The sequence below is a fragment of the Prionailurus viverrinus genome, chromosome B1 (genome assembly GCF_022837055.1).
Source record: "Prionailurus viverrinus isolate Anna chromosome B1, UM_Priviv_1.0, whole genome shotgun sequence".
Lineage (NCBI taxonomy): Eukaryota > Metazoa > Chordata > Mammalia > Carnivora > Felidae > Prionailurus > Prionailurus viverrinus.
Window position 1 is genome coordinate 75,035,447 of NC_062564.1, and position 19,992 is coordinate 75,055,438.

The 19,992-nt window shown below is 44.9% G+C and overlaps 1 protein-coding gene across 7 annotated transcripts in view; it reads left to right on the forward strand.

Annotated features, from left to right (window-relative positions):
* Positions 1-422: 422 nt before the first annotated feature.
* TMEM154 (transmembrane protein 154) overlaps positions 423-19,992 on the forward strand; it is a 51,575-nt gene continuing 32,005 nt past the window's right edge. For all 7 annotated transcript variants that reach the window (XR_007151487.1, XR_007151488.1, XM_047855401.1 and 4 more), the window contains exon 1: positions 423-583. Coding sequence is in view for 5 of the 7 variants with exons in the window: in XM_047855401.1 (XP_047711357.1) it covers positions 496-583 (88 nt within the window). In the remaining 2 variants the exon portion in view is untranslated. The remainder of the gene's footprint in view (positions 584-19,992) is intronic.

The window sequence follows — 19,992 nt, forward strand, 5'->3', positions numbered from 1 at the left end:
CATCTCAAGTGCCCAATAGCCTATGTAGCTAATGGCTACTGCACTGGACAGTGCAGATTTGGGACATTTCCAGCATCTCAGAAAGTTCTACTGAATACTGCCGCTCTAAACTCTGGGCAGCCCCAGATTCTCACCTGGGGATTGAGTAAAATCACAAATGGAGAATGCTTGTGGTCCGGGACCCTCAGTCCCAGATCCCAAAAGCCATCTGAGCAATCGACACTGTTCTCTAAAAGACAATTACAAAAGATGGGGGCCCGTGGCAGGGCCGGGACTGAAAAGGGCTTGAGAGGTGTTACTGACTGAATCAGTGCTTGCAGAGCAACTTCTCTTTTGCAATCCTTGCTGGTCTGACAGGCTCCTGCAGAATTACATCACTTCCTAAAAAACAGGCAAACACCTCTCCTTCAAGTCAGCACCAACCCAAACAAGCAGGAAACAGGAAATGTTCAGGTTTCAGGGAGGCTGAAGCCCAGCGCAGCCCAGCACAGCATCATGCCGGGGCGAGCTGACAGGAAGGCTTCCGGGGCTGCCCTCGTCTTTGCCCTGGTGATCGCGCTCCTTCCCACCAGCCAGGCTCTGGGTAAGCTACCTCCCGGCTTTCCACCCCGGGAAAGGAGGATTACGAGGCTTGTTTAGTGCCCCGGGCTACAGAACTCTGCCGCGGAGGGGGAACACCCAGAAAATCTAGTCCTTTCTGTGAAAGAAGGAGAGAAAATCAGAATTGTAGTTTGGGGGGGTGGAGTTGGGGGCGGCTTGGCTGGCTTTTCCCGCAGCTGGCCAATCCTGCCCCAGTTCACTCACGTGGGGTCCCTGTAATTTACCAGCTCTAACGGGCATATTAAGAAAACCATAAACTTTTTGGCAGTTCGTGCAAAAGAACATTTCGGTCAGCTGAAACAGAGAAATAATGAATTTACTTTTAATAAGGTGGGCTGAGAAATCTGCTAGTCCTAAAACCTCTTGTGAAAAACTTGGGTATGGAAATATACGGCTAGAAATTATACCAAAGAAAAACAGTAAGTTAAAAAAAAAAAAAAAAAAAAGTAAACAAAATTATCTGACGAGTTACCAGGCATCCATTCCAACTTATCAAGAGAAGTCTTTCATCTGTTTTTCTTTGATCTTGTTACGTTGGGGGATATTTTCTTCGCATTGATTGTTACTACTGAAACTTTGTTGTTTTTTTTTTTAATTTAATCTCTTTAAATCTTTAGATTAAATCTTTTTAAAATCAGAGTGTGTGTGTGTGTGTGTGTGTGTGAGAGAGAGAGAGAGAGAGAGAGAGAGAGAGGCAGAGCATGAGGGGGGGAAGGGCAGAGAGAGAGGGAGACACAGAATCCGAAGCAGGCTCCAGGCTCTGAGCTGTCAGCACAGAGCCCCATGTGGGGCTCAAACTCATGAACCGTGAGATCACGACCTGTGCCGAAGTCGGACGCTTAACCGACTGAGCCATCCAGGCGTACCATGAAACTTTATTTTGAAAAGTGATGTGATTGTAGCCAATCAAAGGTATCGGAAAAGACAAAATGTTAAATCTCAGTATTTTGAGCTAAGAGCAGCAATTGGTTTATACCCTTAACAGTTGCTACAACAAAAGCACGATCAGCCTCAATTGCCTCTTACAGTTTTGTTGACTTGCCCTCGGGTAAATAAACTCATTGCCAATAGTTTATGTCAAGGGATACTACCTGCTTCTAGCGTACAGCAGTATTTCAAGCAAAAGGAAGTTCTCAAGCTACAATTCTTTAAATAGGATGGGGGTGGTGGTGAGCATCAGGCCCTGACCTAGCAGATGTGGCAATTTCCTGGAGATTCACAGTCAACACCCCACCACACCATCCCACCAATTTCGCTTGCCCTGGGTGCTCTCCATGTGGTCTTGCCAGGCATCCGAGGTGGCAAATGAAAAGTGAAAGGCAAACCATTCCAACCAGAAAGATGTTTGGTTAAAATGGGAGGTAGTGTTTAAGATGAGCCGGGGGAGTGTGGGGGTGGGGGAGACAATGTGTTATCTTAGGCACGGTTTGGGGGCTGGGAGCGAGCACCAAGGTGACACAGCTCAAGTTGCATTTGGTGGCACAGGGGAGGTCGGAAGGCCAAGCTCCGTTGCCCCGCAGCTCTTCTGACTGAGGCTCCCCTGTTCTCTCCTCTTCCCCGGGTGGAGAGCCCTCTGGGCCAGACTCCTGTCCCCGCGGGGCGTCCCTTCACACCCCAGGAGGCAGAGCCCAGCCATCCCACTGCCACCTGTTGTGAGTCTTAGAGGTACCACCCGTGCCTCAAAGACGTGCTGAGAGTAATATTTAAGCTTGCCTGAGTATTTTCTTGACATTTCTGAGTCCAAGCATCTGCCATGTGGGAGACACAAAAGGATCATCTGAAGACCCAGTAAAAGTTTTCTTTCTAAAACCCACATCTGATCAGTGGCTCTTCCACATGAAGACCTTTGGTTGCTCCTCATTGATGCCCCTTAGACTCTCACTTCAACTTCCTTTCCATGGCATCTCCTCCCACGTGCCCTCCCACTGCCCAGCCACAGTCACACCGAATGGAGCATGTGCCCCAGGCCTGTGTGGCTCATGCTAAAAGTGAAAGACAAGTTCTCTTTTTTCTACTTAATGAACTCCTAAAGACCCAGACTGAGAGTTAATGCTTCCTTGATGTCTCCTTTCACTGCCCCTTGCCTGGCGTTCTGCCTTTACCTGTATTATGCCCACATAAAACTAAACTTCTATAAACATAGCTAATCACATTAAATCCTAATTGTGTATATGTCCGTATCTCCCACCGGCCTGTGAGCTCCTCCAGGGAAAATCCTCTGTAGCTCATCTTTGCCTTCCTCGAACCCTGTTCGAGCCATATAATGGATCTGAGGCTGATCACTAAAAGCTGATGAGCTCCTGAAAACAAGTATCGTTAGAATGTCAGGGAAGTCAGGGTGAAAAGCTGCATTTCAGCCAAGTGCAGGGTTTATCTGGATAATCATCCAAGACACTTACTGGGCCCTGTCTGGATTTCCAAAGTCAGAAAATGCAAAAATGCCCACCTGCAAAAAGCTGTATAATCGAAGTCAAGGGGAAGTCTCTTACAAAGACTGATTATATATTTTTAAATTAACGAATGCATATCATTGTGAGCCCATGGGGCCTAAGACTTCAGGATGTGAGTTGATTTATAGGCGTCACACTTGTATTTCCTTGGATTCTTCAAAAAGTATCTTGGAGATGTTTGGTAGTAGAATCCAATCTACTGAACAGCCTGACTCTCTTCCTTGCAAACATATTCCAGGATACAGCTCAAATCAAGCCAACCACAAACAGGCAACATAATCTCATACCTGCAGTTACCTGGACCTGTGTCAATACCTCTGAGTCAGTGTCTTTTCTCTCTATAGAGAGAGCCTGATGCAGACTTATTATCCCAAGTGAAATAATCTGCTTAGAAATCACCAGGAGAGAAATGAGAAAACAGCTTTTCTGGGATTTTGACCAAACAGATGAGCCTTGTAGAAGAAAAGTTGTGGATTTAAGTATCTTGGCCAGGGTTGGATGCTAAGAAAATGCAGACTCAATGTCAAGGCAACATTGTGTCCAATGAGTGAGGGAGTCATTTCCACCTGGTTTCTTGCCCTGTGCCCTGTCCATGTCAGCTTGACAGTATCAGAAAGCCCAAAACAACTTCCCAGACACCAAAAACATGGGATTTATTATCTGCTTTGGGCATAATGGTTTGTAGAAAGGAGGGCTAAGGGCACGACACAGAGAAAAAGGAGGCTGTAACTGTTTTATAGGGTTAAACACTGGGTTTGACACGGACGACTGGGAGATTTTCTATGCTGTTTCAGGAGAGCATTAGTTAAACCTTGGGAAGAAAGAATTAAATAAAATACTAGTTACATAAATGGAGTTGCACTTCTCACACGGATCTCATTTCAACGAATGTGACTGGCATCTGCTATTGCCTGGGACAGTTCCAATTTCAAGTGGCAATAATGATGATAGCAAACACATATAGTATTCATTGTATGCCAGGCGCTGTTCTAAATTATTTATACTAACTCATTTGATTTTCCTAACAACCTTAAACATATGTCCCTCTTTTACGTATGAGAAAATGGAGTCACTGAGAGGGTAAGTGACTTGCCTTAGGTCACAGTTAAATAGTAAGGTAAGATTCAGTCTCAGGAATCCATGCTCTAACATATGTTGTGATACCTCTGGATTTTTAGGTTCTGCCAGGATATGTGGCTAGTTTCAGGTTTAGAAAAATATATCTCTGGTATCCTTCTAACTGTAGATGCATTCTTAGTTGGAGTCTAACGTTACTGCATATTAATAAAGGAGCTGTATCTGGTTGGGTCGGAGACTGGTCTACAGGAAAAGGGATGGAGGGAGTTGGGTTGAACTTTGGCCTTTAGAGGGGGAAGGAAAGGCTGTAAGGTGCAGAGTGAGCAACAGAGAATCAGGGGATTAGCATAGTTAAGACCAGAAGCCGGAAAAGTGGAATGATGAAGTCATTGGGTAAGCGGCTTCGAGGTGTGGGAACCAGGGTCAGTCGCTGTGGGAGAGCGCTACTGAGAACTGACCCCAAGGACCAAGCAGCCTTCAGGGACCAAAAAAAAAAAAAAAAAAAAAAAAAACAAAAAAAAAAAAAACCAGGCAGAAAGGGATTGATTGAGGCTTAAAGTCCCTTTGTGTCCAAAAGCCTGATCTAAGAAACCAGAAGAGGGCTGGATTTTGGCGGGGATGGGCCCAATTCTGCAAAGAAACAATACAACCTGCAATTTGCCTACCTGTGTATAGTTTGCACCATCCTCAAATGTTGGCAAAGATGTGGAGAAACAGGAACTCTGCACCACCGGTGGGAGGGTTAGTGCAATCACCCAGTCCATCCTGCTGCTTAACCCATTCATTGGGCTTTTAATTTCAGTTATATTTTTTATTCTAGAAAAAATTTTTTCGTGTCCAGAAAAAAATATGTCTTGCTTTTATTTTTCCTTAAAAAAAATTTGTTAAGGTTTATTGATTTTTGAGGGAGAGAGAGACAGAGCATGAGTGGGGGAGAGGCAGAGAGGGAGACACAGAATCTGCAGCAGGCTCCAGGCTCTGAGCTGGCAGCACAGAGCCCGACTCAGGGCTCGAACTCACAAACTGTGAGATCGTGACCTGAGCTGAAGTCGGACCCTTAACTGACTGAGCCACCCAGGCGCCCCTGCTTTTATTTTTTCTTGTGTTATTTATTCCTTCTATGTCTTTGTTTTAAACATAGTATTACCTAATAGTTTTATCTGAAGTTTATACAGACCTAAGCCTGTTGTTCATCTCAGTTGATTCCCATTCATGATGGAAATCCTGGGGGCACGAGGCACCTGGGTGGCTCAGTCACTTGAGCGTCTGACTTGGGCTCAGGTCATGATCTCGCAGTTTGTAAGTTCGAGCCCCACGTTGGGCTCTGCGCTGACAGCTCGGAGCCTGCTTCCGATTCTGCGTCTCCCTCTCTCTGTGCCCCTCCCCTGCTCATGCCCTGTCTCTCTCTCTGTGTCAAAAACAAATAAACATTAAAAAAAAAAACTAAAAAAAAAAAAGAGAAATCTTGGGGGCACTGAGGATACAGTCTGGCACACAGAGGAAGACTCACCCACTTAACAGAAATCCAACTTTTTTTTTTATTCCATCACCAACGTATTGTAAATACTTTACCAATACAACCTAGTCCTGTCACCACAGAATAGTGTTTGGAAGAAATGGAGGCAGGGATGTGCTAGGCTTGGAGAGTCAGAGGTTAGACCTCAGGCTTACCCCCCAGCATTGGCGTGGAGAGGGGGAGGCTGAGCAGGCCTCAGGGGTCAGACTCCAAGAGTTACAAGAGGAGGTGCCCAAACATCATTAAAGGCGCCGGCCAACAAACCAGAGTCTGCTGTGGAGGCAATTTGACGCCAGAAACAGATGACCAAAGATGCCAAAGCTATTGCCAACGAGAAAGAAGTAGACAAAATCAAATTGAAATCGGAAGAGGGGCCAGGTCCACAGTGTCAGGATGAGGGTGAGGTCAGCCTGGCTGTGGAACACTGGTCTTTGACTTAAAACTTTGTGCTAATCACTGCTCCTTCCCTTCTTTCCTTTTCCTTAAGTTTATTTAATTTTGAAAGAGATAAAGAGAGCATGAAAGTGGGGGAGGGACAGAGAGAGAGAGAGAGAGAGGAGAGAGAGAGAATCCCAAGCAGGCTCCTCACTGTCAGCGCAGAGCCTGATGTGGGGCTCAAACACATGAACCATGAGATCCTGACCTGAGCCCGACTCAAGAGTCAGTCACTTAACTAACTGAGCCACCTAGGCGCCCCATCCTTTTTTTAAAACCATGGCCTGGTGTTTCAGCTTTAACTTTTTTTTTTTTTTAAGTTTATTTATTTTGGGAGAGGAGAGAGAGAGAGAGAGAATGTGAGAGAGGCAGAGAAGGCCAAACAGGCTCTGTGATGTCAGCATAGAGCCTGACGCAGGGCTTGATCTCACAAACGGTTAAGATTATGACCTGAGCCGAAACCAAGAGTGAGATGCTTAACACAGGCGCCTAGGCACCCCAGCCTTAAGTTTTGAGCCAAGAGACGGACAGAAGTCCCCTGAAAGAATTATATAACCTCTCATATCCCTATGGCCCCAAACCTTTGTTCTAGGAAATCCCCATAGGTCCCCATATTCGTCTCCAAATTGAAATTTCCTATATCATCTTTTTCTTTTTCCCTTTCCTTTTCTTTTTTGTTTTTTGAACTATTTTCTGGACCCTGGGGATTTCCTTGCTTTTTTGAGGTTTCTTTGTACATTTAAAAAGTTGCTTCTCATATTTCATTCAGTATTTCTAGGTGTGGCATATTGGGAAAATTTTTCAGGTTACCAACCATACCAAAATACTGGAAAAGGAAATTTTTCTACGCAACCAGTCTGGAGGACAATTTGGAAATATTTAGTCAGCTAAAAATGTTTGTAGCCTACAACCTCAACAATTTAATCTCAGGTATATATACCAGCTCAAAGACAAATGTGTGGCAAAACGTCATGGCCAAGAACGCTGACCGTAGCACTGTTTGTAAAGATGGAGAAAATAGAAACCACTTAAGCGTTCATGAACAGAAGAATATGTGAAACTTAATATAGTCCCAAAATGAGGTGTCATATAGCTGGTAACATTAATGAAGTAAAGCCAAATGTATGAAAATGAATTAATCTCAACTGTAACGTTAGCCAAAAAAATCCAATTGAAGATTATTTTGCACAGAATGATTACATTGGCTTAAAGTTTTAAAAACACTCCAAGGGCGCCTGGGTGGCTCAGTCAGCTGAGCATTCGACTCCTGATTTCGGCTCAGGTCATGATCTCGCGGTCGTAGGATCAAGCCCTGCACGAGGCTTCGCGCTGGGCTTGGAGCCTGCTTAAGATTCTCTCCCTCTGCCCTTCCCCTGCACACACATGCGTGCCCATGCATGCTTTCTCCCACAAAAGTAAATAAGTACATAAAAACACTCCGAATTATGCTTATATTGCTGAGGGACATAGGCATATTTTAAAAGTTGGGACTGGTACACGTTAACTTTAGGGAAGCAATTACCGTTGGAAAGGGAGGGAGGGGAATGAGATCAGGGAGGAGTACAAGGAGGGCTTCAACTGTATCTATGATGTTGTGTTTCTTTCAGAAAAACATGGTAGTCCTGGGGTCAGCAAATGAAAACCCACGGGCCAAACTCAGCAAGCATCCCGTTTTTTTCTGACCCGTAAGCTAGGAATGGTTTTCATATATTTAAATGGTTAAACAAAAACTTATACAATAGCCTGTATTTTGCTTTGTGGGCCACAAGATCTAAAGCATTCATTCTCTGCTCTTTAAGGAAAAGTCTGCCAATCGGTCCTCTAGTCGATATAGAAAATTGTGAGATAATTAGTGGTGGGCACCCAGTTATCTGTTACAGTATTCTCTATTCTTTCAGGTAGGTATACTTTTATAATGAAAAATAATGAGAGTGCCTCTGAGTTTTTCTTGAGCTTTCTGCCATCGTCCCTTTCCATAATTCCCAGTCTCTTCGAAAGAAGTCAACACACCTTCGTCTGGACCCACTGCAATCTGGCTGCTGTGTCAAAGACAGCATTCCGAATGCTCTACCTGGGTCATCAGTGTCTTCTAAGAGCTAACCCCAAGGGACCCATTTCTGTCCCTATTGCACGTTTTCCTCCGTATCACTTAACATAATTAACCAATGATTGAAATTCTCCTCTTCCTTGGGTTTTGCAATGCCTTTTTCTCCTCGATCTCCTAGCACATTGAATGCTCCTTTCCAGTTTTTGTTTAGGAGTCTTTCTCTTCCACCTGCTCATTTCATAGCATGTCTATCTTTTATTTCTTATTCCTTATATCATTCCTGGGCCATGGTATCCATGTTCATGGCTTTCGCCTTACTTCTTGGCTGATGATTCAAAACAAAACAAAACAAAACAAAACAAAACAACCTCCCACTAGGCCTATCTGCCCAGCTTTACACCTGCATTCTCGTCCTCAGTTTTTCTTGGACAATGTCACATGGGCCTTAGGCTCAGCATGTCCAGAACGGAACTCCCTCTCAGCTCCCTGCTAGTTTAAGCCCTTGTTAGCTCTCGCCTATTCTAGTTCATTAACTTCTTAACCTGTCTCTTGTGTTTAGTCTCCTCTTCCACCCTATTTCACATGGCCTCTAGAGCAAGAGCTCTATAATAAAAAGCGATCATTTCTTCCTGTATCTACCCCTTCAGTGAGGTTTCATTTCCTTTGACTGGATTCCAAATCCCTTGCCATTATTACAAGGCCCCTTATGAGTTGTCCTGAGTTCCTTTCTTGCTTAACCCTTGACACTCCCCACCACACGCCTGATGGTGCAACTGCTTGAATGTGCCAACACTGTTGGGTCACTGAGCCTTCCCGTGTGCGTCAACTGTGATGCCTTTCCCTGACACCTTTGCCTGATAAACTCCTGAGATTCAATTTAATGACCTTCTCCTCTGTGAAGATTTCCTGAATCTTCCACCCCCAGATGAACAAATACCTTCCTCTCCCATAGTCTCATGGTATTCTGTATACAATCATGGCTTTTGTTAAACTGTATTATAGGTATTGACTTATGTGCCATTGTCCCTACTTACCAGTGTCTTCCCTGGGAAGCATAGACCTGGTCTCATTCACCTTTATATCCCAGGACCTAGAATAGTGCCTGGTACATAATAGGCACACTACTGACTGACTGACTGGGGAATGAATGACATAAAATTTATCCAAGATTTACATATATTCATGACAAAGTCATAATCATTTAAATAATAAAATGAAACTATGGTAATACCTGGATAAATATGATTTTTTACTTACCCCACTTTTTTTTTTTTTATTCCAAAATGTTAACTATCCCATATCTTTTCATGTATAAGTAGTTTACTTCTGTCTTCTCAGACCAAAACAGGCAACAATTACTGCTTCCCTTCCTGGAGAGAATACTATGTAACCACATCTATTGAGTAGTATTGAGAAAGTATTCTTATCTGTCTTCCTCTCAAAATAGGGATGGGGGGGCGCCTGGGTGGCTTAGTCGGTTGAGCATCCGACTTCAGCTCAGGTCATGATCTCATGGTCCGTGAGTTCCAGCCTCGCGTGGGGCTCTGTGCGAACAGTTCAGAGCCTGGAACCTGCTTCAGGTTCCGTGTCTCCCTCTCTCTACCCCTCCCCTGCTCACGCCCTGTCTCTCTCACTCTTTCTGTCTCTCTTTCAAAAAGAAATAAAAACATTTAAAAAAAATAGGGATGGAGTTTAGACCCAGAAAATAGGTATCGAGCAGCCTGACGATTTGCAGAAAGACCAGGTAGTTACAAGCCTTTGGGGGAGGCTTTTGAAAGGAAAACAAAAGGAATATAAGTTCCATGGATAATACATTTCAAGCCAGTAAAAGAGGATTTGAAAACTCAAAAAAGAAATAAAATTTCTGTAACATAAAATAAATAGAAACATCTGCCTCGGGGGACGAGGACAGCACAGAACATTTCCTCCTTAATTAAATATGGTGAAAGGAAAGTTCCCTATCAGGGCAGAGTCTAGTTGGTGGTGTTGGGTTCCTTTACCTTGAAATAAAACCAATAAATCTAGTCTGTTTTAGGAATTTGAATTTTTTTCTATGTTTTTTTTGCTGTACATGAACTAAAACCATTTTTATTATTTCCTACTTCCCCACCCCATTGTGGTTTTCAGAAATAAGAGTCCAGTAGTTAGGAGGGTTTCCTGGCATCTGGGTTTTTTTCTTCCACCGACAAAAATATTTCTTCTTTTTTTTTTTTTTTTTAATTTTTTTTTTCAACGTTTATTTATTCTTGGGACAGAGAGAGGCAGAGCACGAACGGAGGAGGGGCAGAGAGAGAGGGAGACACAGAATCGGAAACAGGCTCCAGGCTCTGAGCCATCAGCCCAGAGCCTGATGCGGGGCTCGAACTCACGGACTGCGAGATCGTGACCTGAGCTGAGGTCAGACGCTTAACCGACTGTGCCACCCAGGCGCCCCAAAAATATTTCTTAATTAAAAATACATTTATTCTTTTCTGAACATTATGCTTGTTTATTTATTCATGATTAAGACTACTATATTTAGCAAATAAAAATATAGGACACTCAGTTAAATGTAAATTTCAAATAAACACTTTTTTTTTTTTTAGTGTAAGTACATCTCATGCAATTCAGTGTAAGTATAGGCCACACAAATATTGCATGGGACACATTTGTACTAAACAAATTATTTGTTGTTTATCTGATATTCAAATTCAAGTGGGCGTCCTGTACTTTATCTAGCAACCCTATGACTATCTTTTGTCAAGCAAAGACCATCCCTACATTGGTCTGTCACTAAAACCACAGACCTTTGGTTACGTAGCCAGTTAATAAATATTAGAAAAAAATTAGGCTGAGTCCTAGATCAGTTATTCAAATAAAAGTAAAGGAACCATGCTGACAACAAAGCAAAACACAACACCCTAATGATTACATAGAACCAGGAATCCGAGAGTGGATCACCTTTAGAGAATCTACTCATGCAACCCATCACATTAAAAACTAGAAGGAAAAAAAAAATCGTGGGATTATATTAACAAATGCAGAAGGGGCGCCTCGGTGGCTGAGTCGGTTGAACGCCAGTTTCGGCTCAGGTCATGAACTCACGAACTGTGAGTTTGAGCCCCGCGACAGGCTCTGTGCTGACAGCTCAGAGTCTGGAAACTGCTTCAGATTCTGTGTCTCCCTCTCTGTCTGGCCCTCCCCCACTCACGTTCTGTCTCTCTCGAAAATAAACATTAAAAAATTTCAAAACAAAACAAAACAAATGCAGAAAAGAGGCTGGCAAGAGAGTGGAACTGAATTGCATCCCGAGCTCAAGCAGCAACACTGAATTTTCAGTGCTTGAGGCCTGTTAGGTTGTCCAGGAGGGAGGGGCAGGATAGAATCCCTTTCAAGGTAAAATAGGACCAGAAGCAGGCCGGCCTCAGACACCAGCCTCAGACACCTGGACTCAGAAAGTCCCATCCACGATTTGTTCCACTCAGACACCACTTCAGAGACCCGAGGAAATTGCCTCCTTCCTCGGCCTCCTGTAAGAATCCGTCAAACAATAGAACAATCTCTTGCTGTCTGCTCCCTCATACTGGTTACACCCTCTCCCCTTTCTCAGGCTGCTCCTGGTGAAGACACATCAGCCCCTGAGATACTAGCCCACATCTCCTTTCCCTTCGCTCCTGTCCTCCTTGTCTCCTATATGTCCACAAACATACATCTACCATTTGTTTTTGGGCTTGGCCCTGTCTTTCAGGTGCTCTCTCTGGCGACACTGAGCCCATGCTGATCTGAGCAAGGGGTGCATCGCCCAGACAGCGGGCCCGTGTGCACTGTGCAGGAGCCCGCCTTGTCTCCCCTCCCTACTCGGAGGGGGCTGATAGCAGGCCAGAGAGAGCACAAGGGCATGGTCAGGAACATTTGACTCCCACTAACTCTCTCGAATTGTAATTTTGAAACCGGCTATTCGAAAGAGAGATAGAAATCTAATGAGAGTAGAAAATATTCAGATTAGTAATGATAATAGCTATCATTTTAAGAAAATCCTTTTTGTTTCCATTTGTTTTTTTTCCCATTTGTTTCTTCATTTCAGCTCAGGTTATGATCTCACGGTTTGTGAGCTCAAGCCCTGCATCAGGTTCTGTGCCGTCAGCACAGAACCTGCTTGGGACTCTCTCTCTCTTCCTCTCTCTGTTCCTCCTCCGTGGTTTTCTCTCCCTCTCTCAAAAATAAATAAACATTAAAGAAAATAACATACATTCCTTTAAACTGCCAGGTACCACAAGGCAGAACAGGTCTCCAGCGTGCAAAAAGGTAGTCAGATGGTCAGAAATGCAGCTTCCCCAGGTGAGTAACTCCCAGCTGAGACAGCCTCAGGGTCTGGGCAAGTCCGGTTAAATATGAGCAAGCTTTCTTTTGAAAAGACACCAAAATAAAAAGTTTAAAACAAACAAACAAACAAAAAAAAGCATCCGAGCATGGTGGGCCCCCTTTGTGGGCATGTTTTAATCTGATAGTAAATTACAAAAAAAGAAAAATAAAATCTGATCATAAACTGCAGCTGCAGGTGTGCTTCTGGAGGCAACGAGGTAAAAAATACAACCAAGCTTCGCGGGGAAATTCCCAGAGCAGACCACCGCGGGCAAGCATTTTACCAGATGACCCTCCTCAAAATAAGCCAAAGAAACATTTGTTAACCTTCTTTCAGCATATGGTTGATGAGAAAGGGTGTACAAAATGCAGGCATTGCTGTATGTGAACTGCCTTTACTTTTTTCTTTCTTTTTTTTTTTTTTACAGTTTATTTGTTTATTTAGAGCATGCAAGCATGAGTGGGGGAGGGGCAGAGAGAGAGGGAGAGGGAAAATCCCAGGCAGGCTCTGCATTATCAGTGCAGAACCTGATGTGGGGCTTGAACCCATGAACTGCAAGATCACGATCGAGCCAAAGACAGACAGGCAACCGACTGAGCCACCCCGGTGCCTCTGAACTGCCCTTTGATAGTTAAAACTCGCCCTCACCCTTCAGCGCTATTGTCTTGCATCTGTTCAACCATAGTTAACTCTGACCATATCTTCTTCAGGTAAATATGTCAGGAAAATACATTAGGTGAGTATTTCCACTTAATCAAAATGGTCAAATAGTACAGCAGAGCTTACAGTGACAACCACAATCTCTCCATTTCCCTAGTCCTGTCCCCAGAGAGAATTAGGTCACCCAGCCTTTACATGTGGGAAACCATGAGAAACACTAGAATCCCCCCACCCAAACAAAACAAAAACTAGGAACATGAAATTTTATCATTCAGTATTTTTAACTTTGCATTCAACAGTTCCTCTCATTTTCCAGTGTTTTCTTTGAAATTTAGATAACTTTTTAAGAAGACCACCTTAGATCCGTGTTTCTCTTTGTACTAAGAATGTACAGTGTGTATTCCTGGAAGAGGGTGGATAGAGGCAGGAGGACATTATATTCTTGATAAAAAGGTAAGAGATGTCCCCGCATTTTCTCTCAGACTAACATGGCCTATTTACATTTCCTAAACAACTTTTACCTGATGGCAGACAGGGTTACAGGTGCTAGGGATACAAAAGACACCAAACTGTGGAGGCATCAGACAATAAACAAGCATGTGGGGGCGCCTGGGGGCTCACTTGGTTAAGCGTCTGGCTTTGGCTCAGGTCATGATCTCACGGTTTGTGAGTTCGAGCCCCTCATTGGGCTCTCTCTCTGCTGTCAGCACAGAGCTCTCTTCAGGTCCTCTGCCCCCCCAACCCCTCTCCCTCTCCCCTGCTCGCTCTCTCTCTCCCTCAAAAATAAAGAACCATTAAAAAAAAAAAAGTACCTGAATGAAGTACTCTCAGATGATAAACAATAGGTTAGTACTATTTTGAATCCAAGCAAATGGGAGAAAGGCAGAACACTTCAGAAACCCACCTGTGGTCCATGCAGGCTGATATCCCAGTGGCCCAACACCAAGGAGCATCGTCCATCCACTTGGCCCTGGTGTCTCCCTGCATCCAACACAATCACCCTCCCACAGACAGGTTGCAGTCGGATGAGCCTGGTACGTCATTGGTTCCCATTTGTTCCCTGGCCCATCGCAGTCCGATTCCACAGATGCTGAACAACTGATTTGTAAACAGACAGCAGCACCGAAGAGATAGACCATCTGATGGGTGCCTATACCTATTAATTTTGCTCTCAGAGGCTTCTTTCTGTATAGGGTCTCCGCTCATCTTTTTTTTTTTTTTTTTTAATATTTATTTTTGAGAGAGAGACACACAGATTGTGAGTGAGGGAGGGGAAGAGAGAAACGGAAACAGAATCCGAAGCAGGCTCCAGGCTCCGAGCTGTCAGCACAGAGCCCGACGCAGGGCTTGAACTCATGAGCCATGAGATCATGACCTGAGCTGAAGTCGGACGCTTAACCGACTGAGCCACCCAGTAACCCTCCAATCACCTTTAAAGCTTAGTAACAACAAATTAAAATAAAGTCAGTTGAATTACAATTTAACTCAGTAACTCTCAGCCTGGCATACTTACTGAAATCACTCGGGGAGCTTTTAAAACATGCCAAGGCACAGCCGCTATAGATACCCTCACTGATTTGGACAGAGCTTAAAACCCACCAGCTGATGTGGGTGCATGGGAAATGTTGTGGACAAGAGGCGTCACTAATAACTAAACACAACTTAGACCAATGGCTCTCAAAGCATGGCCTCCAGACCAGCAGCAACCGCATTTTGTTAGAAATGAAACGTTTTAGCTCCATCCCAGACCTACTAAAGCAGAAATTCTGGGAGCGGTGGTCAGCATTCTGTGTTTGAGAAACCCTCCAGGTGATTCTGAAGCTAAAGTATGAGGACCCAGGACCTCCAGGTGATTCTGAAGCTAAAGTATGTGGTTTAAGGGGGCTCAAGGCTTCAGTGGTGACTGTTAAGCTATTCTGTTCTGGCGACAGAGTCGATAGCTGCTAGACAAGACTTTGGTATCCCACTGCCTGACCTCTTTCTTCTCCAGTTCGCCAACGGGGAGCACAGAGAACAGCAGTGGGGAGTGCTGGGTGGCCCAGGGCAAGACCAGAAATGGGGAGGGTCTTCAGCAGTGGTTCTCAATCCCGGCTGCATGCTGGAGTCACCTGGAGAACTGTAAAAAAAAAAAAAAAAATCCTGAGGCCTGCATTCACCCCAGATACAGTGAGGTGGAAAGGTTTGGGCATCAGGAGCGTTAGAAGGTCCACAGGTGATTCTAACGTGCAGCCAAGGCTGAGAACCCCTGGTTTGGTTTTATCTCATCCAACACTGGCTCTTTGCTGTGCGCAGAGGTCCAGGTGAATGAGAAGCAGGCGGACTTCTTGAGTTTGGTGTCTTAAGTATCTTGAAATTCAGATACTCCCGTTTCTCCACAGAGCAGGGCAGAATTTGAATGCCTGACACCTGACTTGTGTTTCCGTTTGTTTCGTTATCGAATTATGAAATCGTTGACACAATTCGTGCATGGAGTCTACATAACAAATGAAAGAACGGGGCCTCTGATTGAGGCCCAACAGACTCCGTGGTATCCTGAGTTTAATGCCATTCTCTCAACATTGTTTTATTTTACGTTGGAACATCAGTGTGGCATTCTCTCAGCTGGTATGTAATGCCTTTTTATCTTTAACTTAAAAAAAAACAAAAACAAAAAAACTGGAGCGTGGTTGCATATTTGTTCCACTTTCCAGAAAAGAGAAGTCAGCTAGTTTGCTTCACGGAGAAGCAGAGTCATTTCCACTTAGTGACGGTGTTTGGAGCAGTGATAAGGGCCGACACGCCCACTCAGCTGCTCTTGCTTCCCGGGTTCACCTGGAGGCTTTTCTCCCAGTTTCCCACGCACAAAGATTCCCCCCAGGGTCCTTGCCAGGTTTGTGGAATATGCGTCCCAGAGGTGTTTGCATGGCCATCGTCAGCAGTCATTTGTCAGTGACTCCGTAACTGTGCGGTTGATTATCTGGTGCTTTTAGGATTGGAGGATTAAAAGCAAAGTGAGGTGTTGCAGCGTGGCTTTTCGCTGGCTCGTGCCTCTCCCTGTTCACTGTCATGCCTGAGCCTCTCTATTTCTGTAGCATTTTCAGTTTTACCCTCAGGCCATACATCACTTACCCTGAAATATGTCCAGACTTAGGTGAGAAGACATAGCAATAAGATGAAGACGTCAGAGCAGGCAGATTAGTCCCCTGAGGGACGGCCGAGAAACCGGTAAGTCTAGAGATGGGGGAACGAGAACGGAGCACTGAGCGAGTAGCAAATCTACCAACACCGGGCGCGTGTGTGTGGTGCCCTGTGGGTTACTTGGCATTTTCATGGTTGTGATTTCCTTTGCTCTTCACAGGAACACTATGGGATAAGTAGGACAGGGCCTCCTTCCCTGGCTTTTAAGAGAGGGTCGAAGCAGCGAGGGGCCTTCCCAGGCCCTGCCGTTCTGAATCCACATCCTGCCCGCCCCGATGCCATGGAGATGTCCACAAAGTCCACACACGACAGAAGACACGGCCCTGCACATTCTGCCCCACACACGTTCTGGGCTCACTTCCTGATAGAGAGTTCTGGGTTCTCCCATAGGAGCACTAGACTCCTTAGGTTGTAAAATGTTGCTTTTACCCAAGAAGCGTAAGGTGGTTCCTACAGGAAGTTACCATTGACTATTGTGGGCCTTAGCAAGTGTTGCTCAGAAAAAGCTGGGCTTTAGGGCACATGGGTGTCTCAGTCTGTTAAGCATCTGACTTTGGCTCCGGTCATGATCTCATGGTCATGGGATTGAGTTCCGCATGGGGCTCTGCACTGACAGAGCAGAGCCTCCTTGGGATTCTCTCTCTCCCTCTCTCTCTCTCTCTGCCCCTCCTGCCACCCTCTCTCAAAATAAATAAATAAACTTAAAAAAAAATCACTGTCTCTAAAAAAAAAAGAAAGAAGGAAAAAGAAAAGGCCGGGGTCCATAGATACGTTGGAGGCAGAGTAGCTTTAGGGGGTGCCGTGTCCACGGGGGAAAGAGTTGCTGTCACCCCACAGGCCGCAGAAGGAACCTCCGTAATGCTCTATGGAACAGTCCCCTGAGTAGCCCTCTGCACCGCCTGCTTTTGTGACCACTGGCTCCTCTGCGGTTCCCACCTTGGTTTTGTCTGCCTCTCCTTTCACCTCACTCTCACCTCTGTTCCCTTGGTGAGCCACTCTTGGTTCCTGAGTTGATTCTATGGCTCACCTTGGTTTTCCAGCTCCCCTTTTGATGGCATCTAATGCTGCTGGGGCTAATCCCCACCGTTTTTCGACTTTCCCCCTTTCCCATCAAAGACACCCTGCACGCCCCGCACTTTTCTGACTTAGTTTCTGCTGGTCCTCATGGTGTGAGGCCCGGGCTGGAGCTATCTTGGAGAAGGCCACCAAGAGCAATTTGGTGCTGTCCTCTCTCCCCCTGCACCCAACACCCTTGTTCCTGCTCTCACCACACTTAAGACAAAATACAGACCATATGTGCACGGGTACAAACCAAAGGATGCAGGGGTGTTTATTGTAACATCATTGAAAATGCAAAAGAAACAACTTAAATCTCTGTCAATAGAAACAGGTTATGATACATCCAAATAATAGGGGGAAAGACAACTGTCTGTATATAGACATGAAATAATCTTGAAGGTCACATTTTTTAAGTTTATTTATTTAGTTTGAAAGAGGCAGAGAGAGAGAGAACCCCAAGCAGGCTCTGTGCTGTCAGTGCAGAGCCCAGTGTGGGGCTGGAACTCAAACCATGAGATCCTAACCTGAGCTGAGACCAAGAGTCAGGTGCTCAACCAACTGAGCCACCCGGATGCCCTTAAGATCAATTTAAAAAATTTTTTTATTTATTCATATTTGAGAGACACAGACACAGCGCAAGTGGAGGAGAGGCAGAGAGAGGGAGAGAGAGAGAATCCCAAGCAGGCTCCGCACTGTCAGCAGGACGCCTGGCTTGAACTCATGAAACCATGGGATCATGACCTGAGCTGAAACCAAGAGTCAGATACTTAACTGACTGAGCCACCCAGGTGCCCCTTAAGATCAAATTTTAAGTGAGAAAAGCAAGGGTCAGAGCAGTATATACATTTTGCCACCCTTTGTGTTAAAAAAAAAAAGAAAGAAAAAAGAAAACAGGAAATGATACTTACACGTGCATTGAGTTTTTCTGGAAGGCAGCAGAGTGGGTTACCGCTGGGGAGGTACCTTGAGTGAGTGGGGGAAGTGGTGGTAGAGAAACTTCCTTTCTGAGCTTAGTATCATGTGTCTAGTACCAGTTCAGAAAATTCTAATTAAAAAAACAAAATAAATACCCCAGAAGCAACATAGCAACGTGGAAATAGATGGGGCGTTGGGGGTCCCCCCTTAGTTGTACACATTAGGACATCACGCCACAAGGGTAAATAATTTTTTCAAATTCTCACTACTATGAAGGGACCAGCTATGACTAGAAGTTTCGCTATCATTTGGCACCTACGCTGTAGGGAATGCAGCTACAAAACCCTATGTCGCAGAACGTATAAAGGACAGGGTTGTCCCCCAGGGCAAGACATTCAGGACTCAGTTTCTCCATTTGTAAAATGTGAGCAAGGAAGTTGTTGGGGGGAGGAAATTAGGTTGTGTGTTTATCCTAGATCCTAGCACATGCTAAGCATATGATAAATGCCAGCCAGTGTTCTTTATTATTTGTGGCTGTTGTGGTGTTGGATGGGGTGGGGAGGGCTGTAAGGAACATTGTAATGGAAGTATCTGGAGATGAAGTCTTGTAGGGTAAAGAAAAATAAAACAGAGAGGGAAAGAGACCCCTTGATTCTCATTTATTTAAGTAGCCGCTAGAGATTCTGAGAGAGTGATGTTTAATGTGCAAAACGTATGTTAGGGTGTATGTGAGAGGGATGTTGGGGAGAGAAACTTCACCCCCTTTCACTCCAAAATGTCACTAGGGGCCAGCTGTGACCAGCACTGTCCCTTGTGCTAAAAAATAAGTGTACATGACCCAGGACCATCTGGTGTGTTTCTTTCCATTTCTCTTTCTCATTCCTGATCATCTAAACACTCTCATTATTCCTGCCACCTTATTTCCTTTCCTATTTTCTCTTCTTCTGGGGCCACAGGTCAAATGGTGACTCAAATCCTTCCTTGGAGAGGTGTTGAACATGTCCTGCTGTGCATCTGGGCTGAATTGCTTAGAAGGAGCCCCACAAAGCCCAGGTTTCTGGGACCCATCCCTCTCTCTTCCCCTTTGTGCCAGGAAACTGCTTCCTTCCAGGCGAATCGGCGAGAACAGGGGTTCCCTCTCTGGTTCACCACCTCGTGTCTTGTAAACATTGGATTCCTGTCTTACCGTGTGAATTTCAAGGCTCAGTTTCAATGATCGGCCACCTTGGGTTCACATCCTCCTCCACGATAGCTCTGTGACCATGGGCATGCTGTGTAACCTCTTTGCCCAGTTTCTATCTGAAAAATGGTGAGGATAAAATGAGATAATCTGGGTAAAAGGCAGAGCCCAGGATTTGGCTTAGTAAATTCTCTATAAAGGTTAGCCTGAAATAGTGGTGGCAGCCTCAGCAGGCCTAGAAGTAAGCAAAAGAAATAAAAAAGAAGTCTGGGTATTCGAGGAAGGTCTGTAAGCACTGGCCTCAGAGAATAGGGGGGTCAGTATTTCTACTGCACCTGAGTGTGTGTGTGCCCCTCCCCTGCCAACCCCCCAAATATGTTTAGTCGTTACTGGCTGGATCATCAGTGAATGATGCTATTTGGTCTCAATAATTCTGCGAGCTGGATGACTTTAATGAGGAGATTGTCCTACTGGACAAATATCTTTTCCTGGATTAGGGTGATATATGATGCATCAAAGCTTTTAGCATATGTG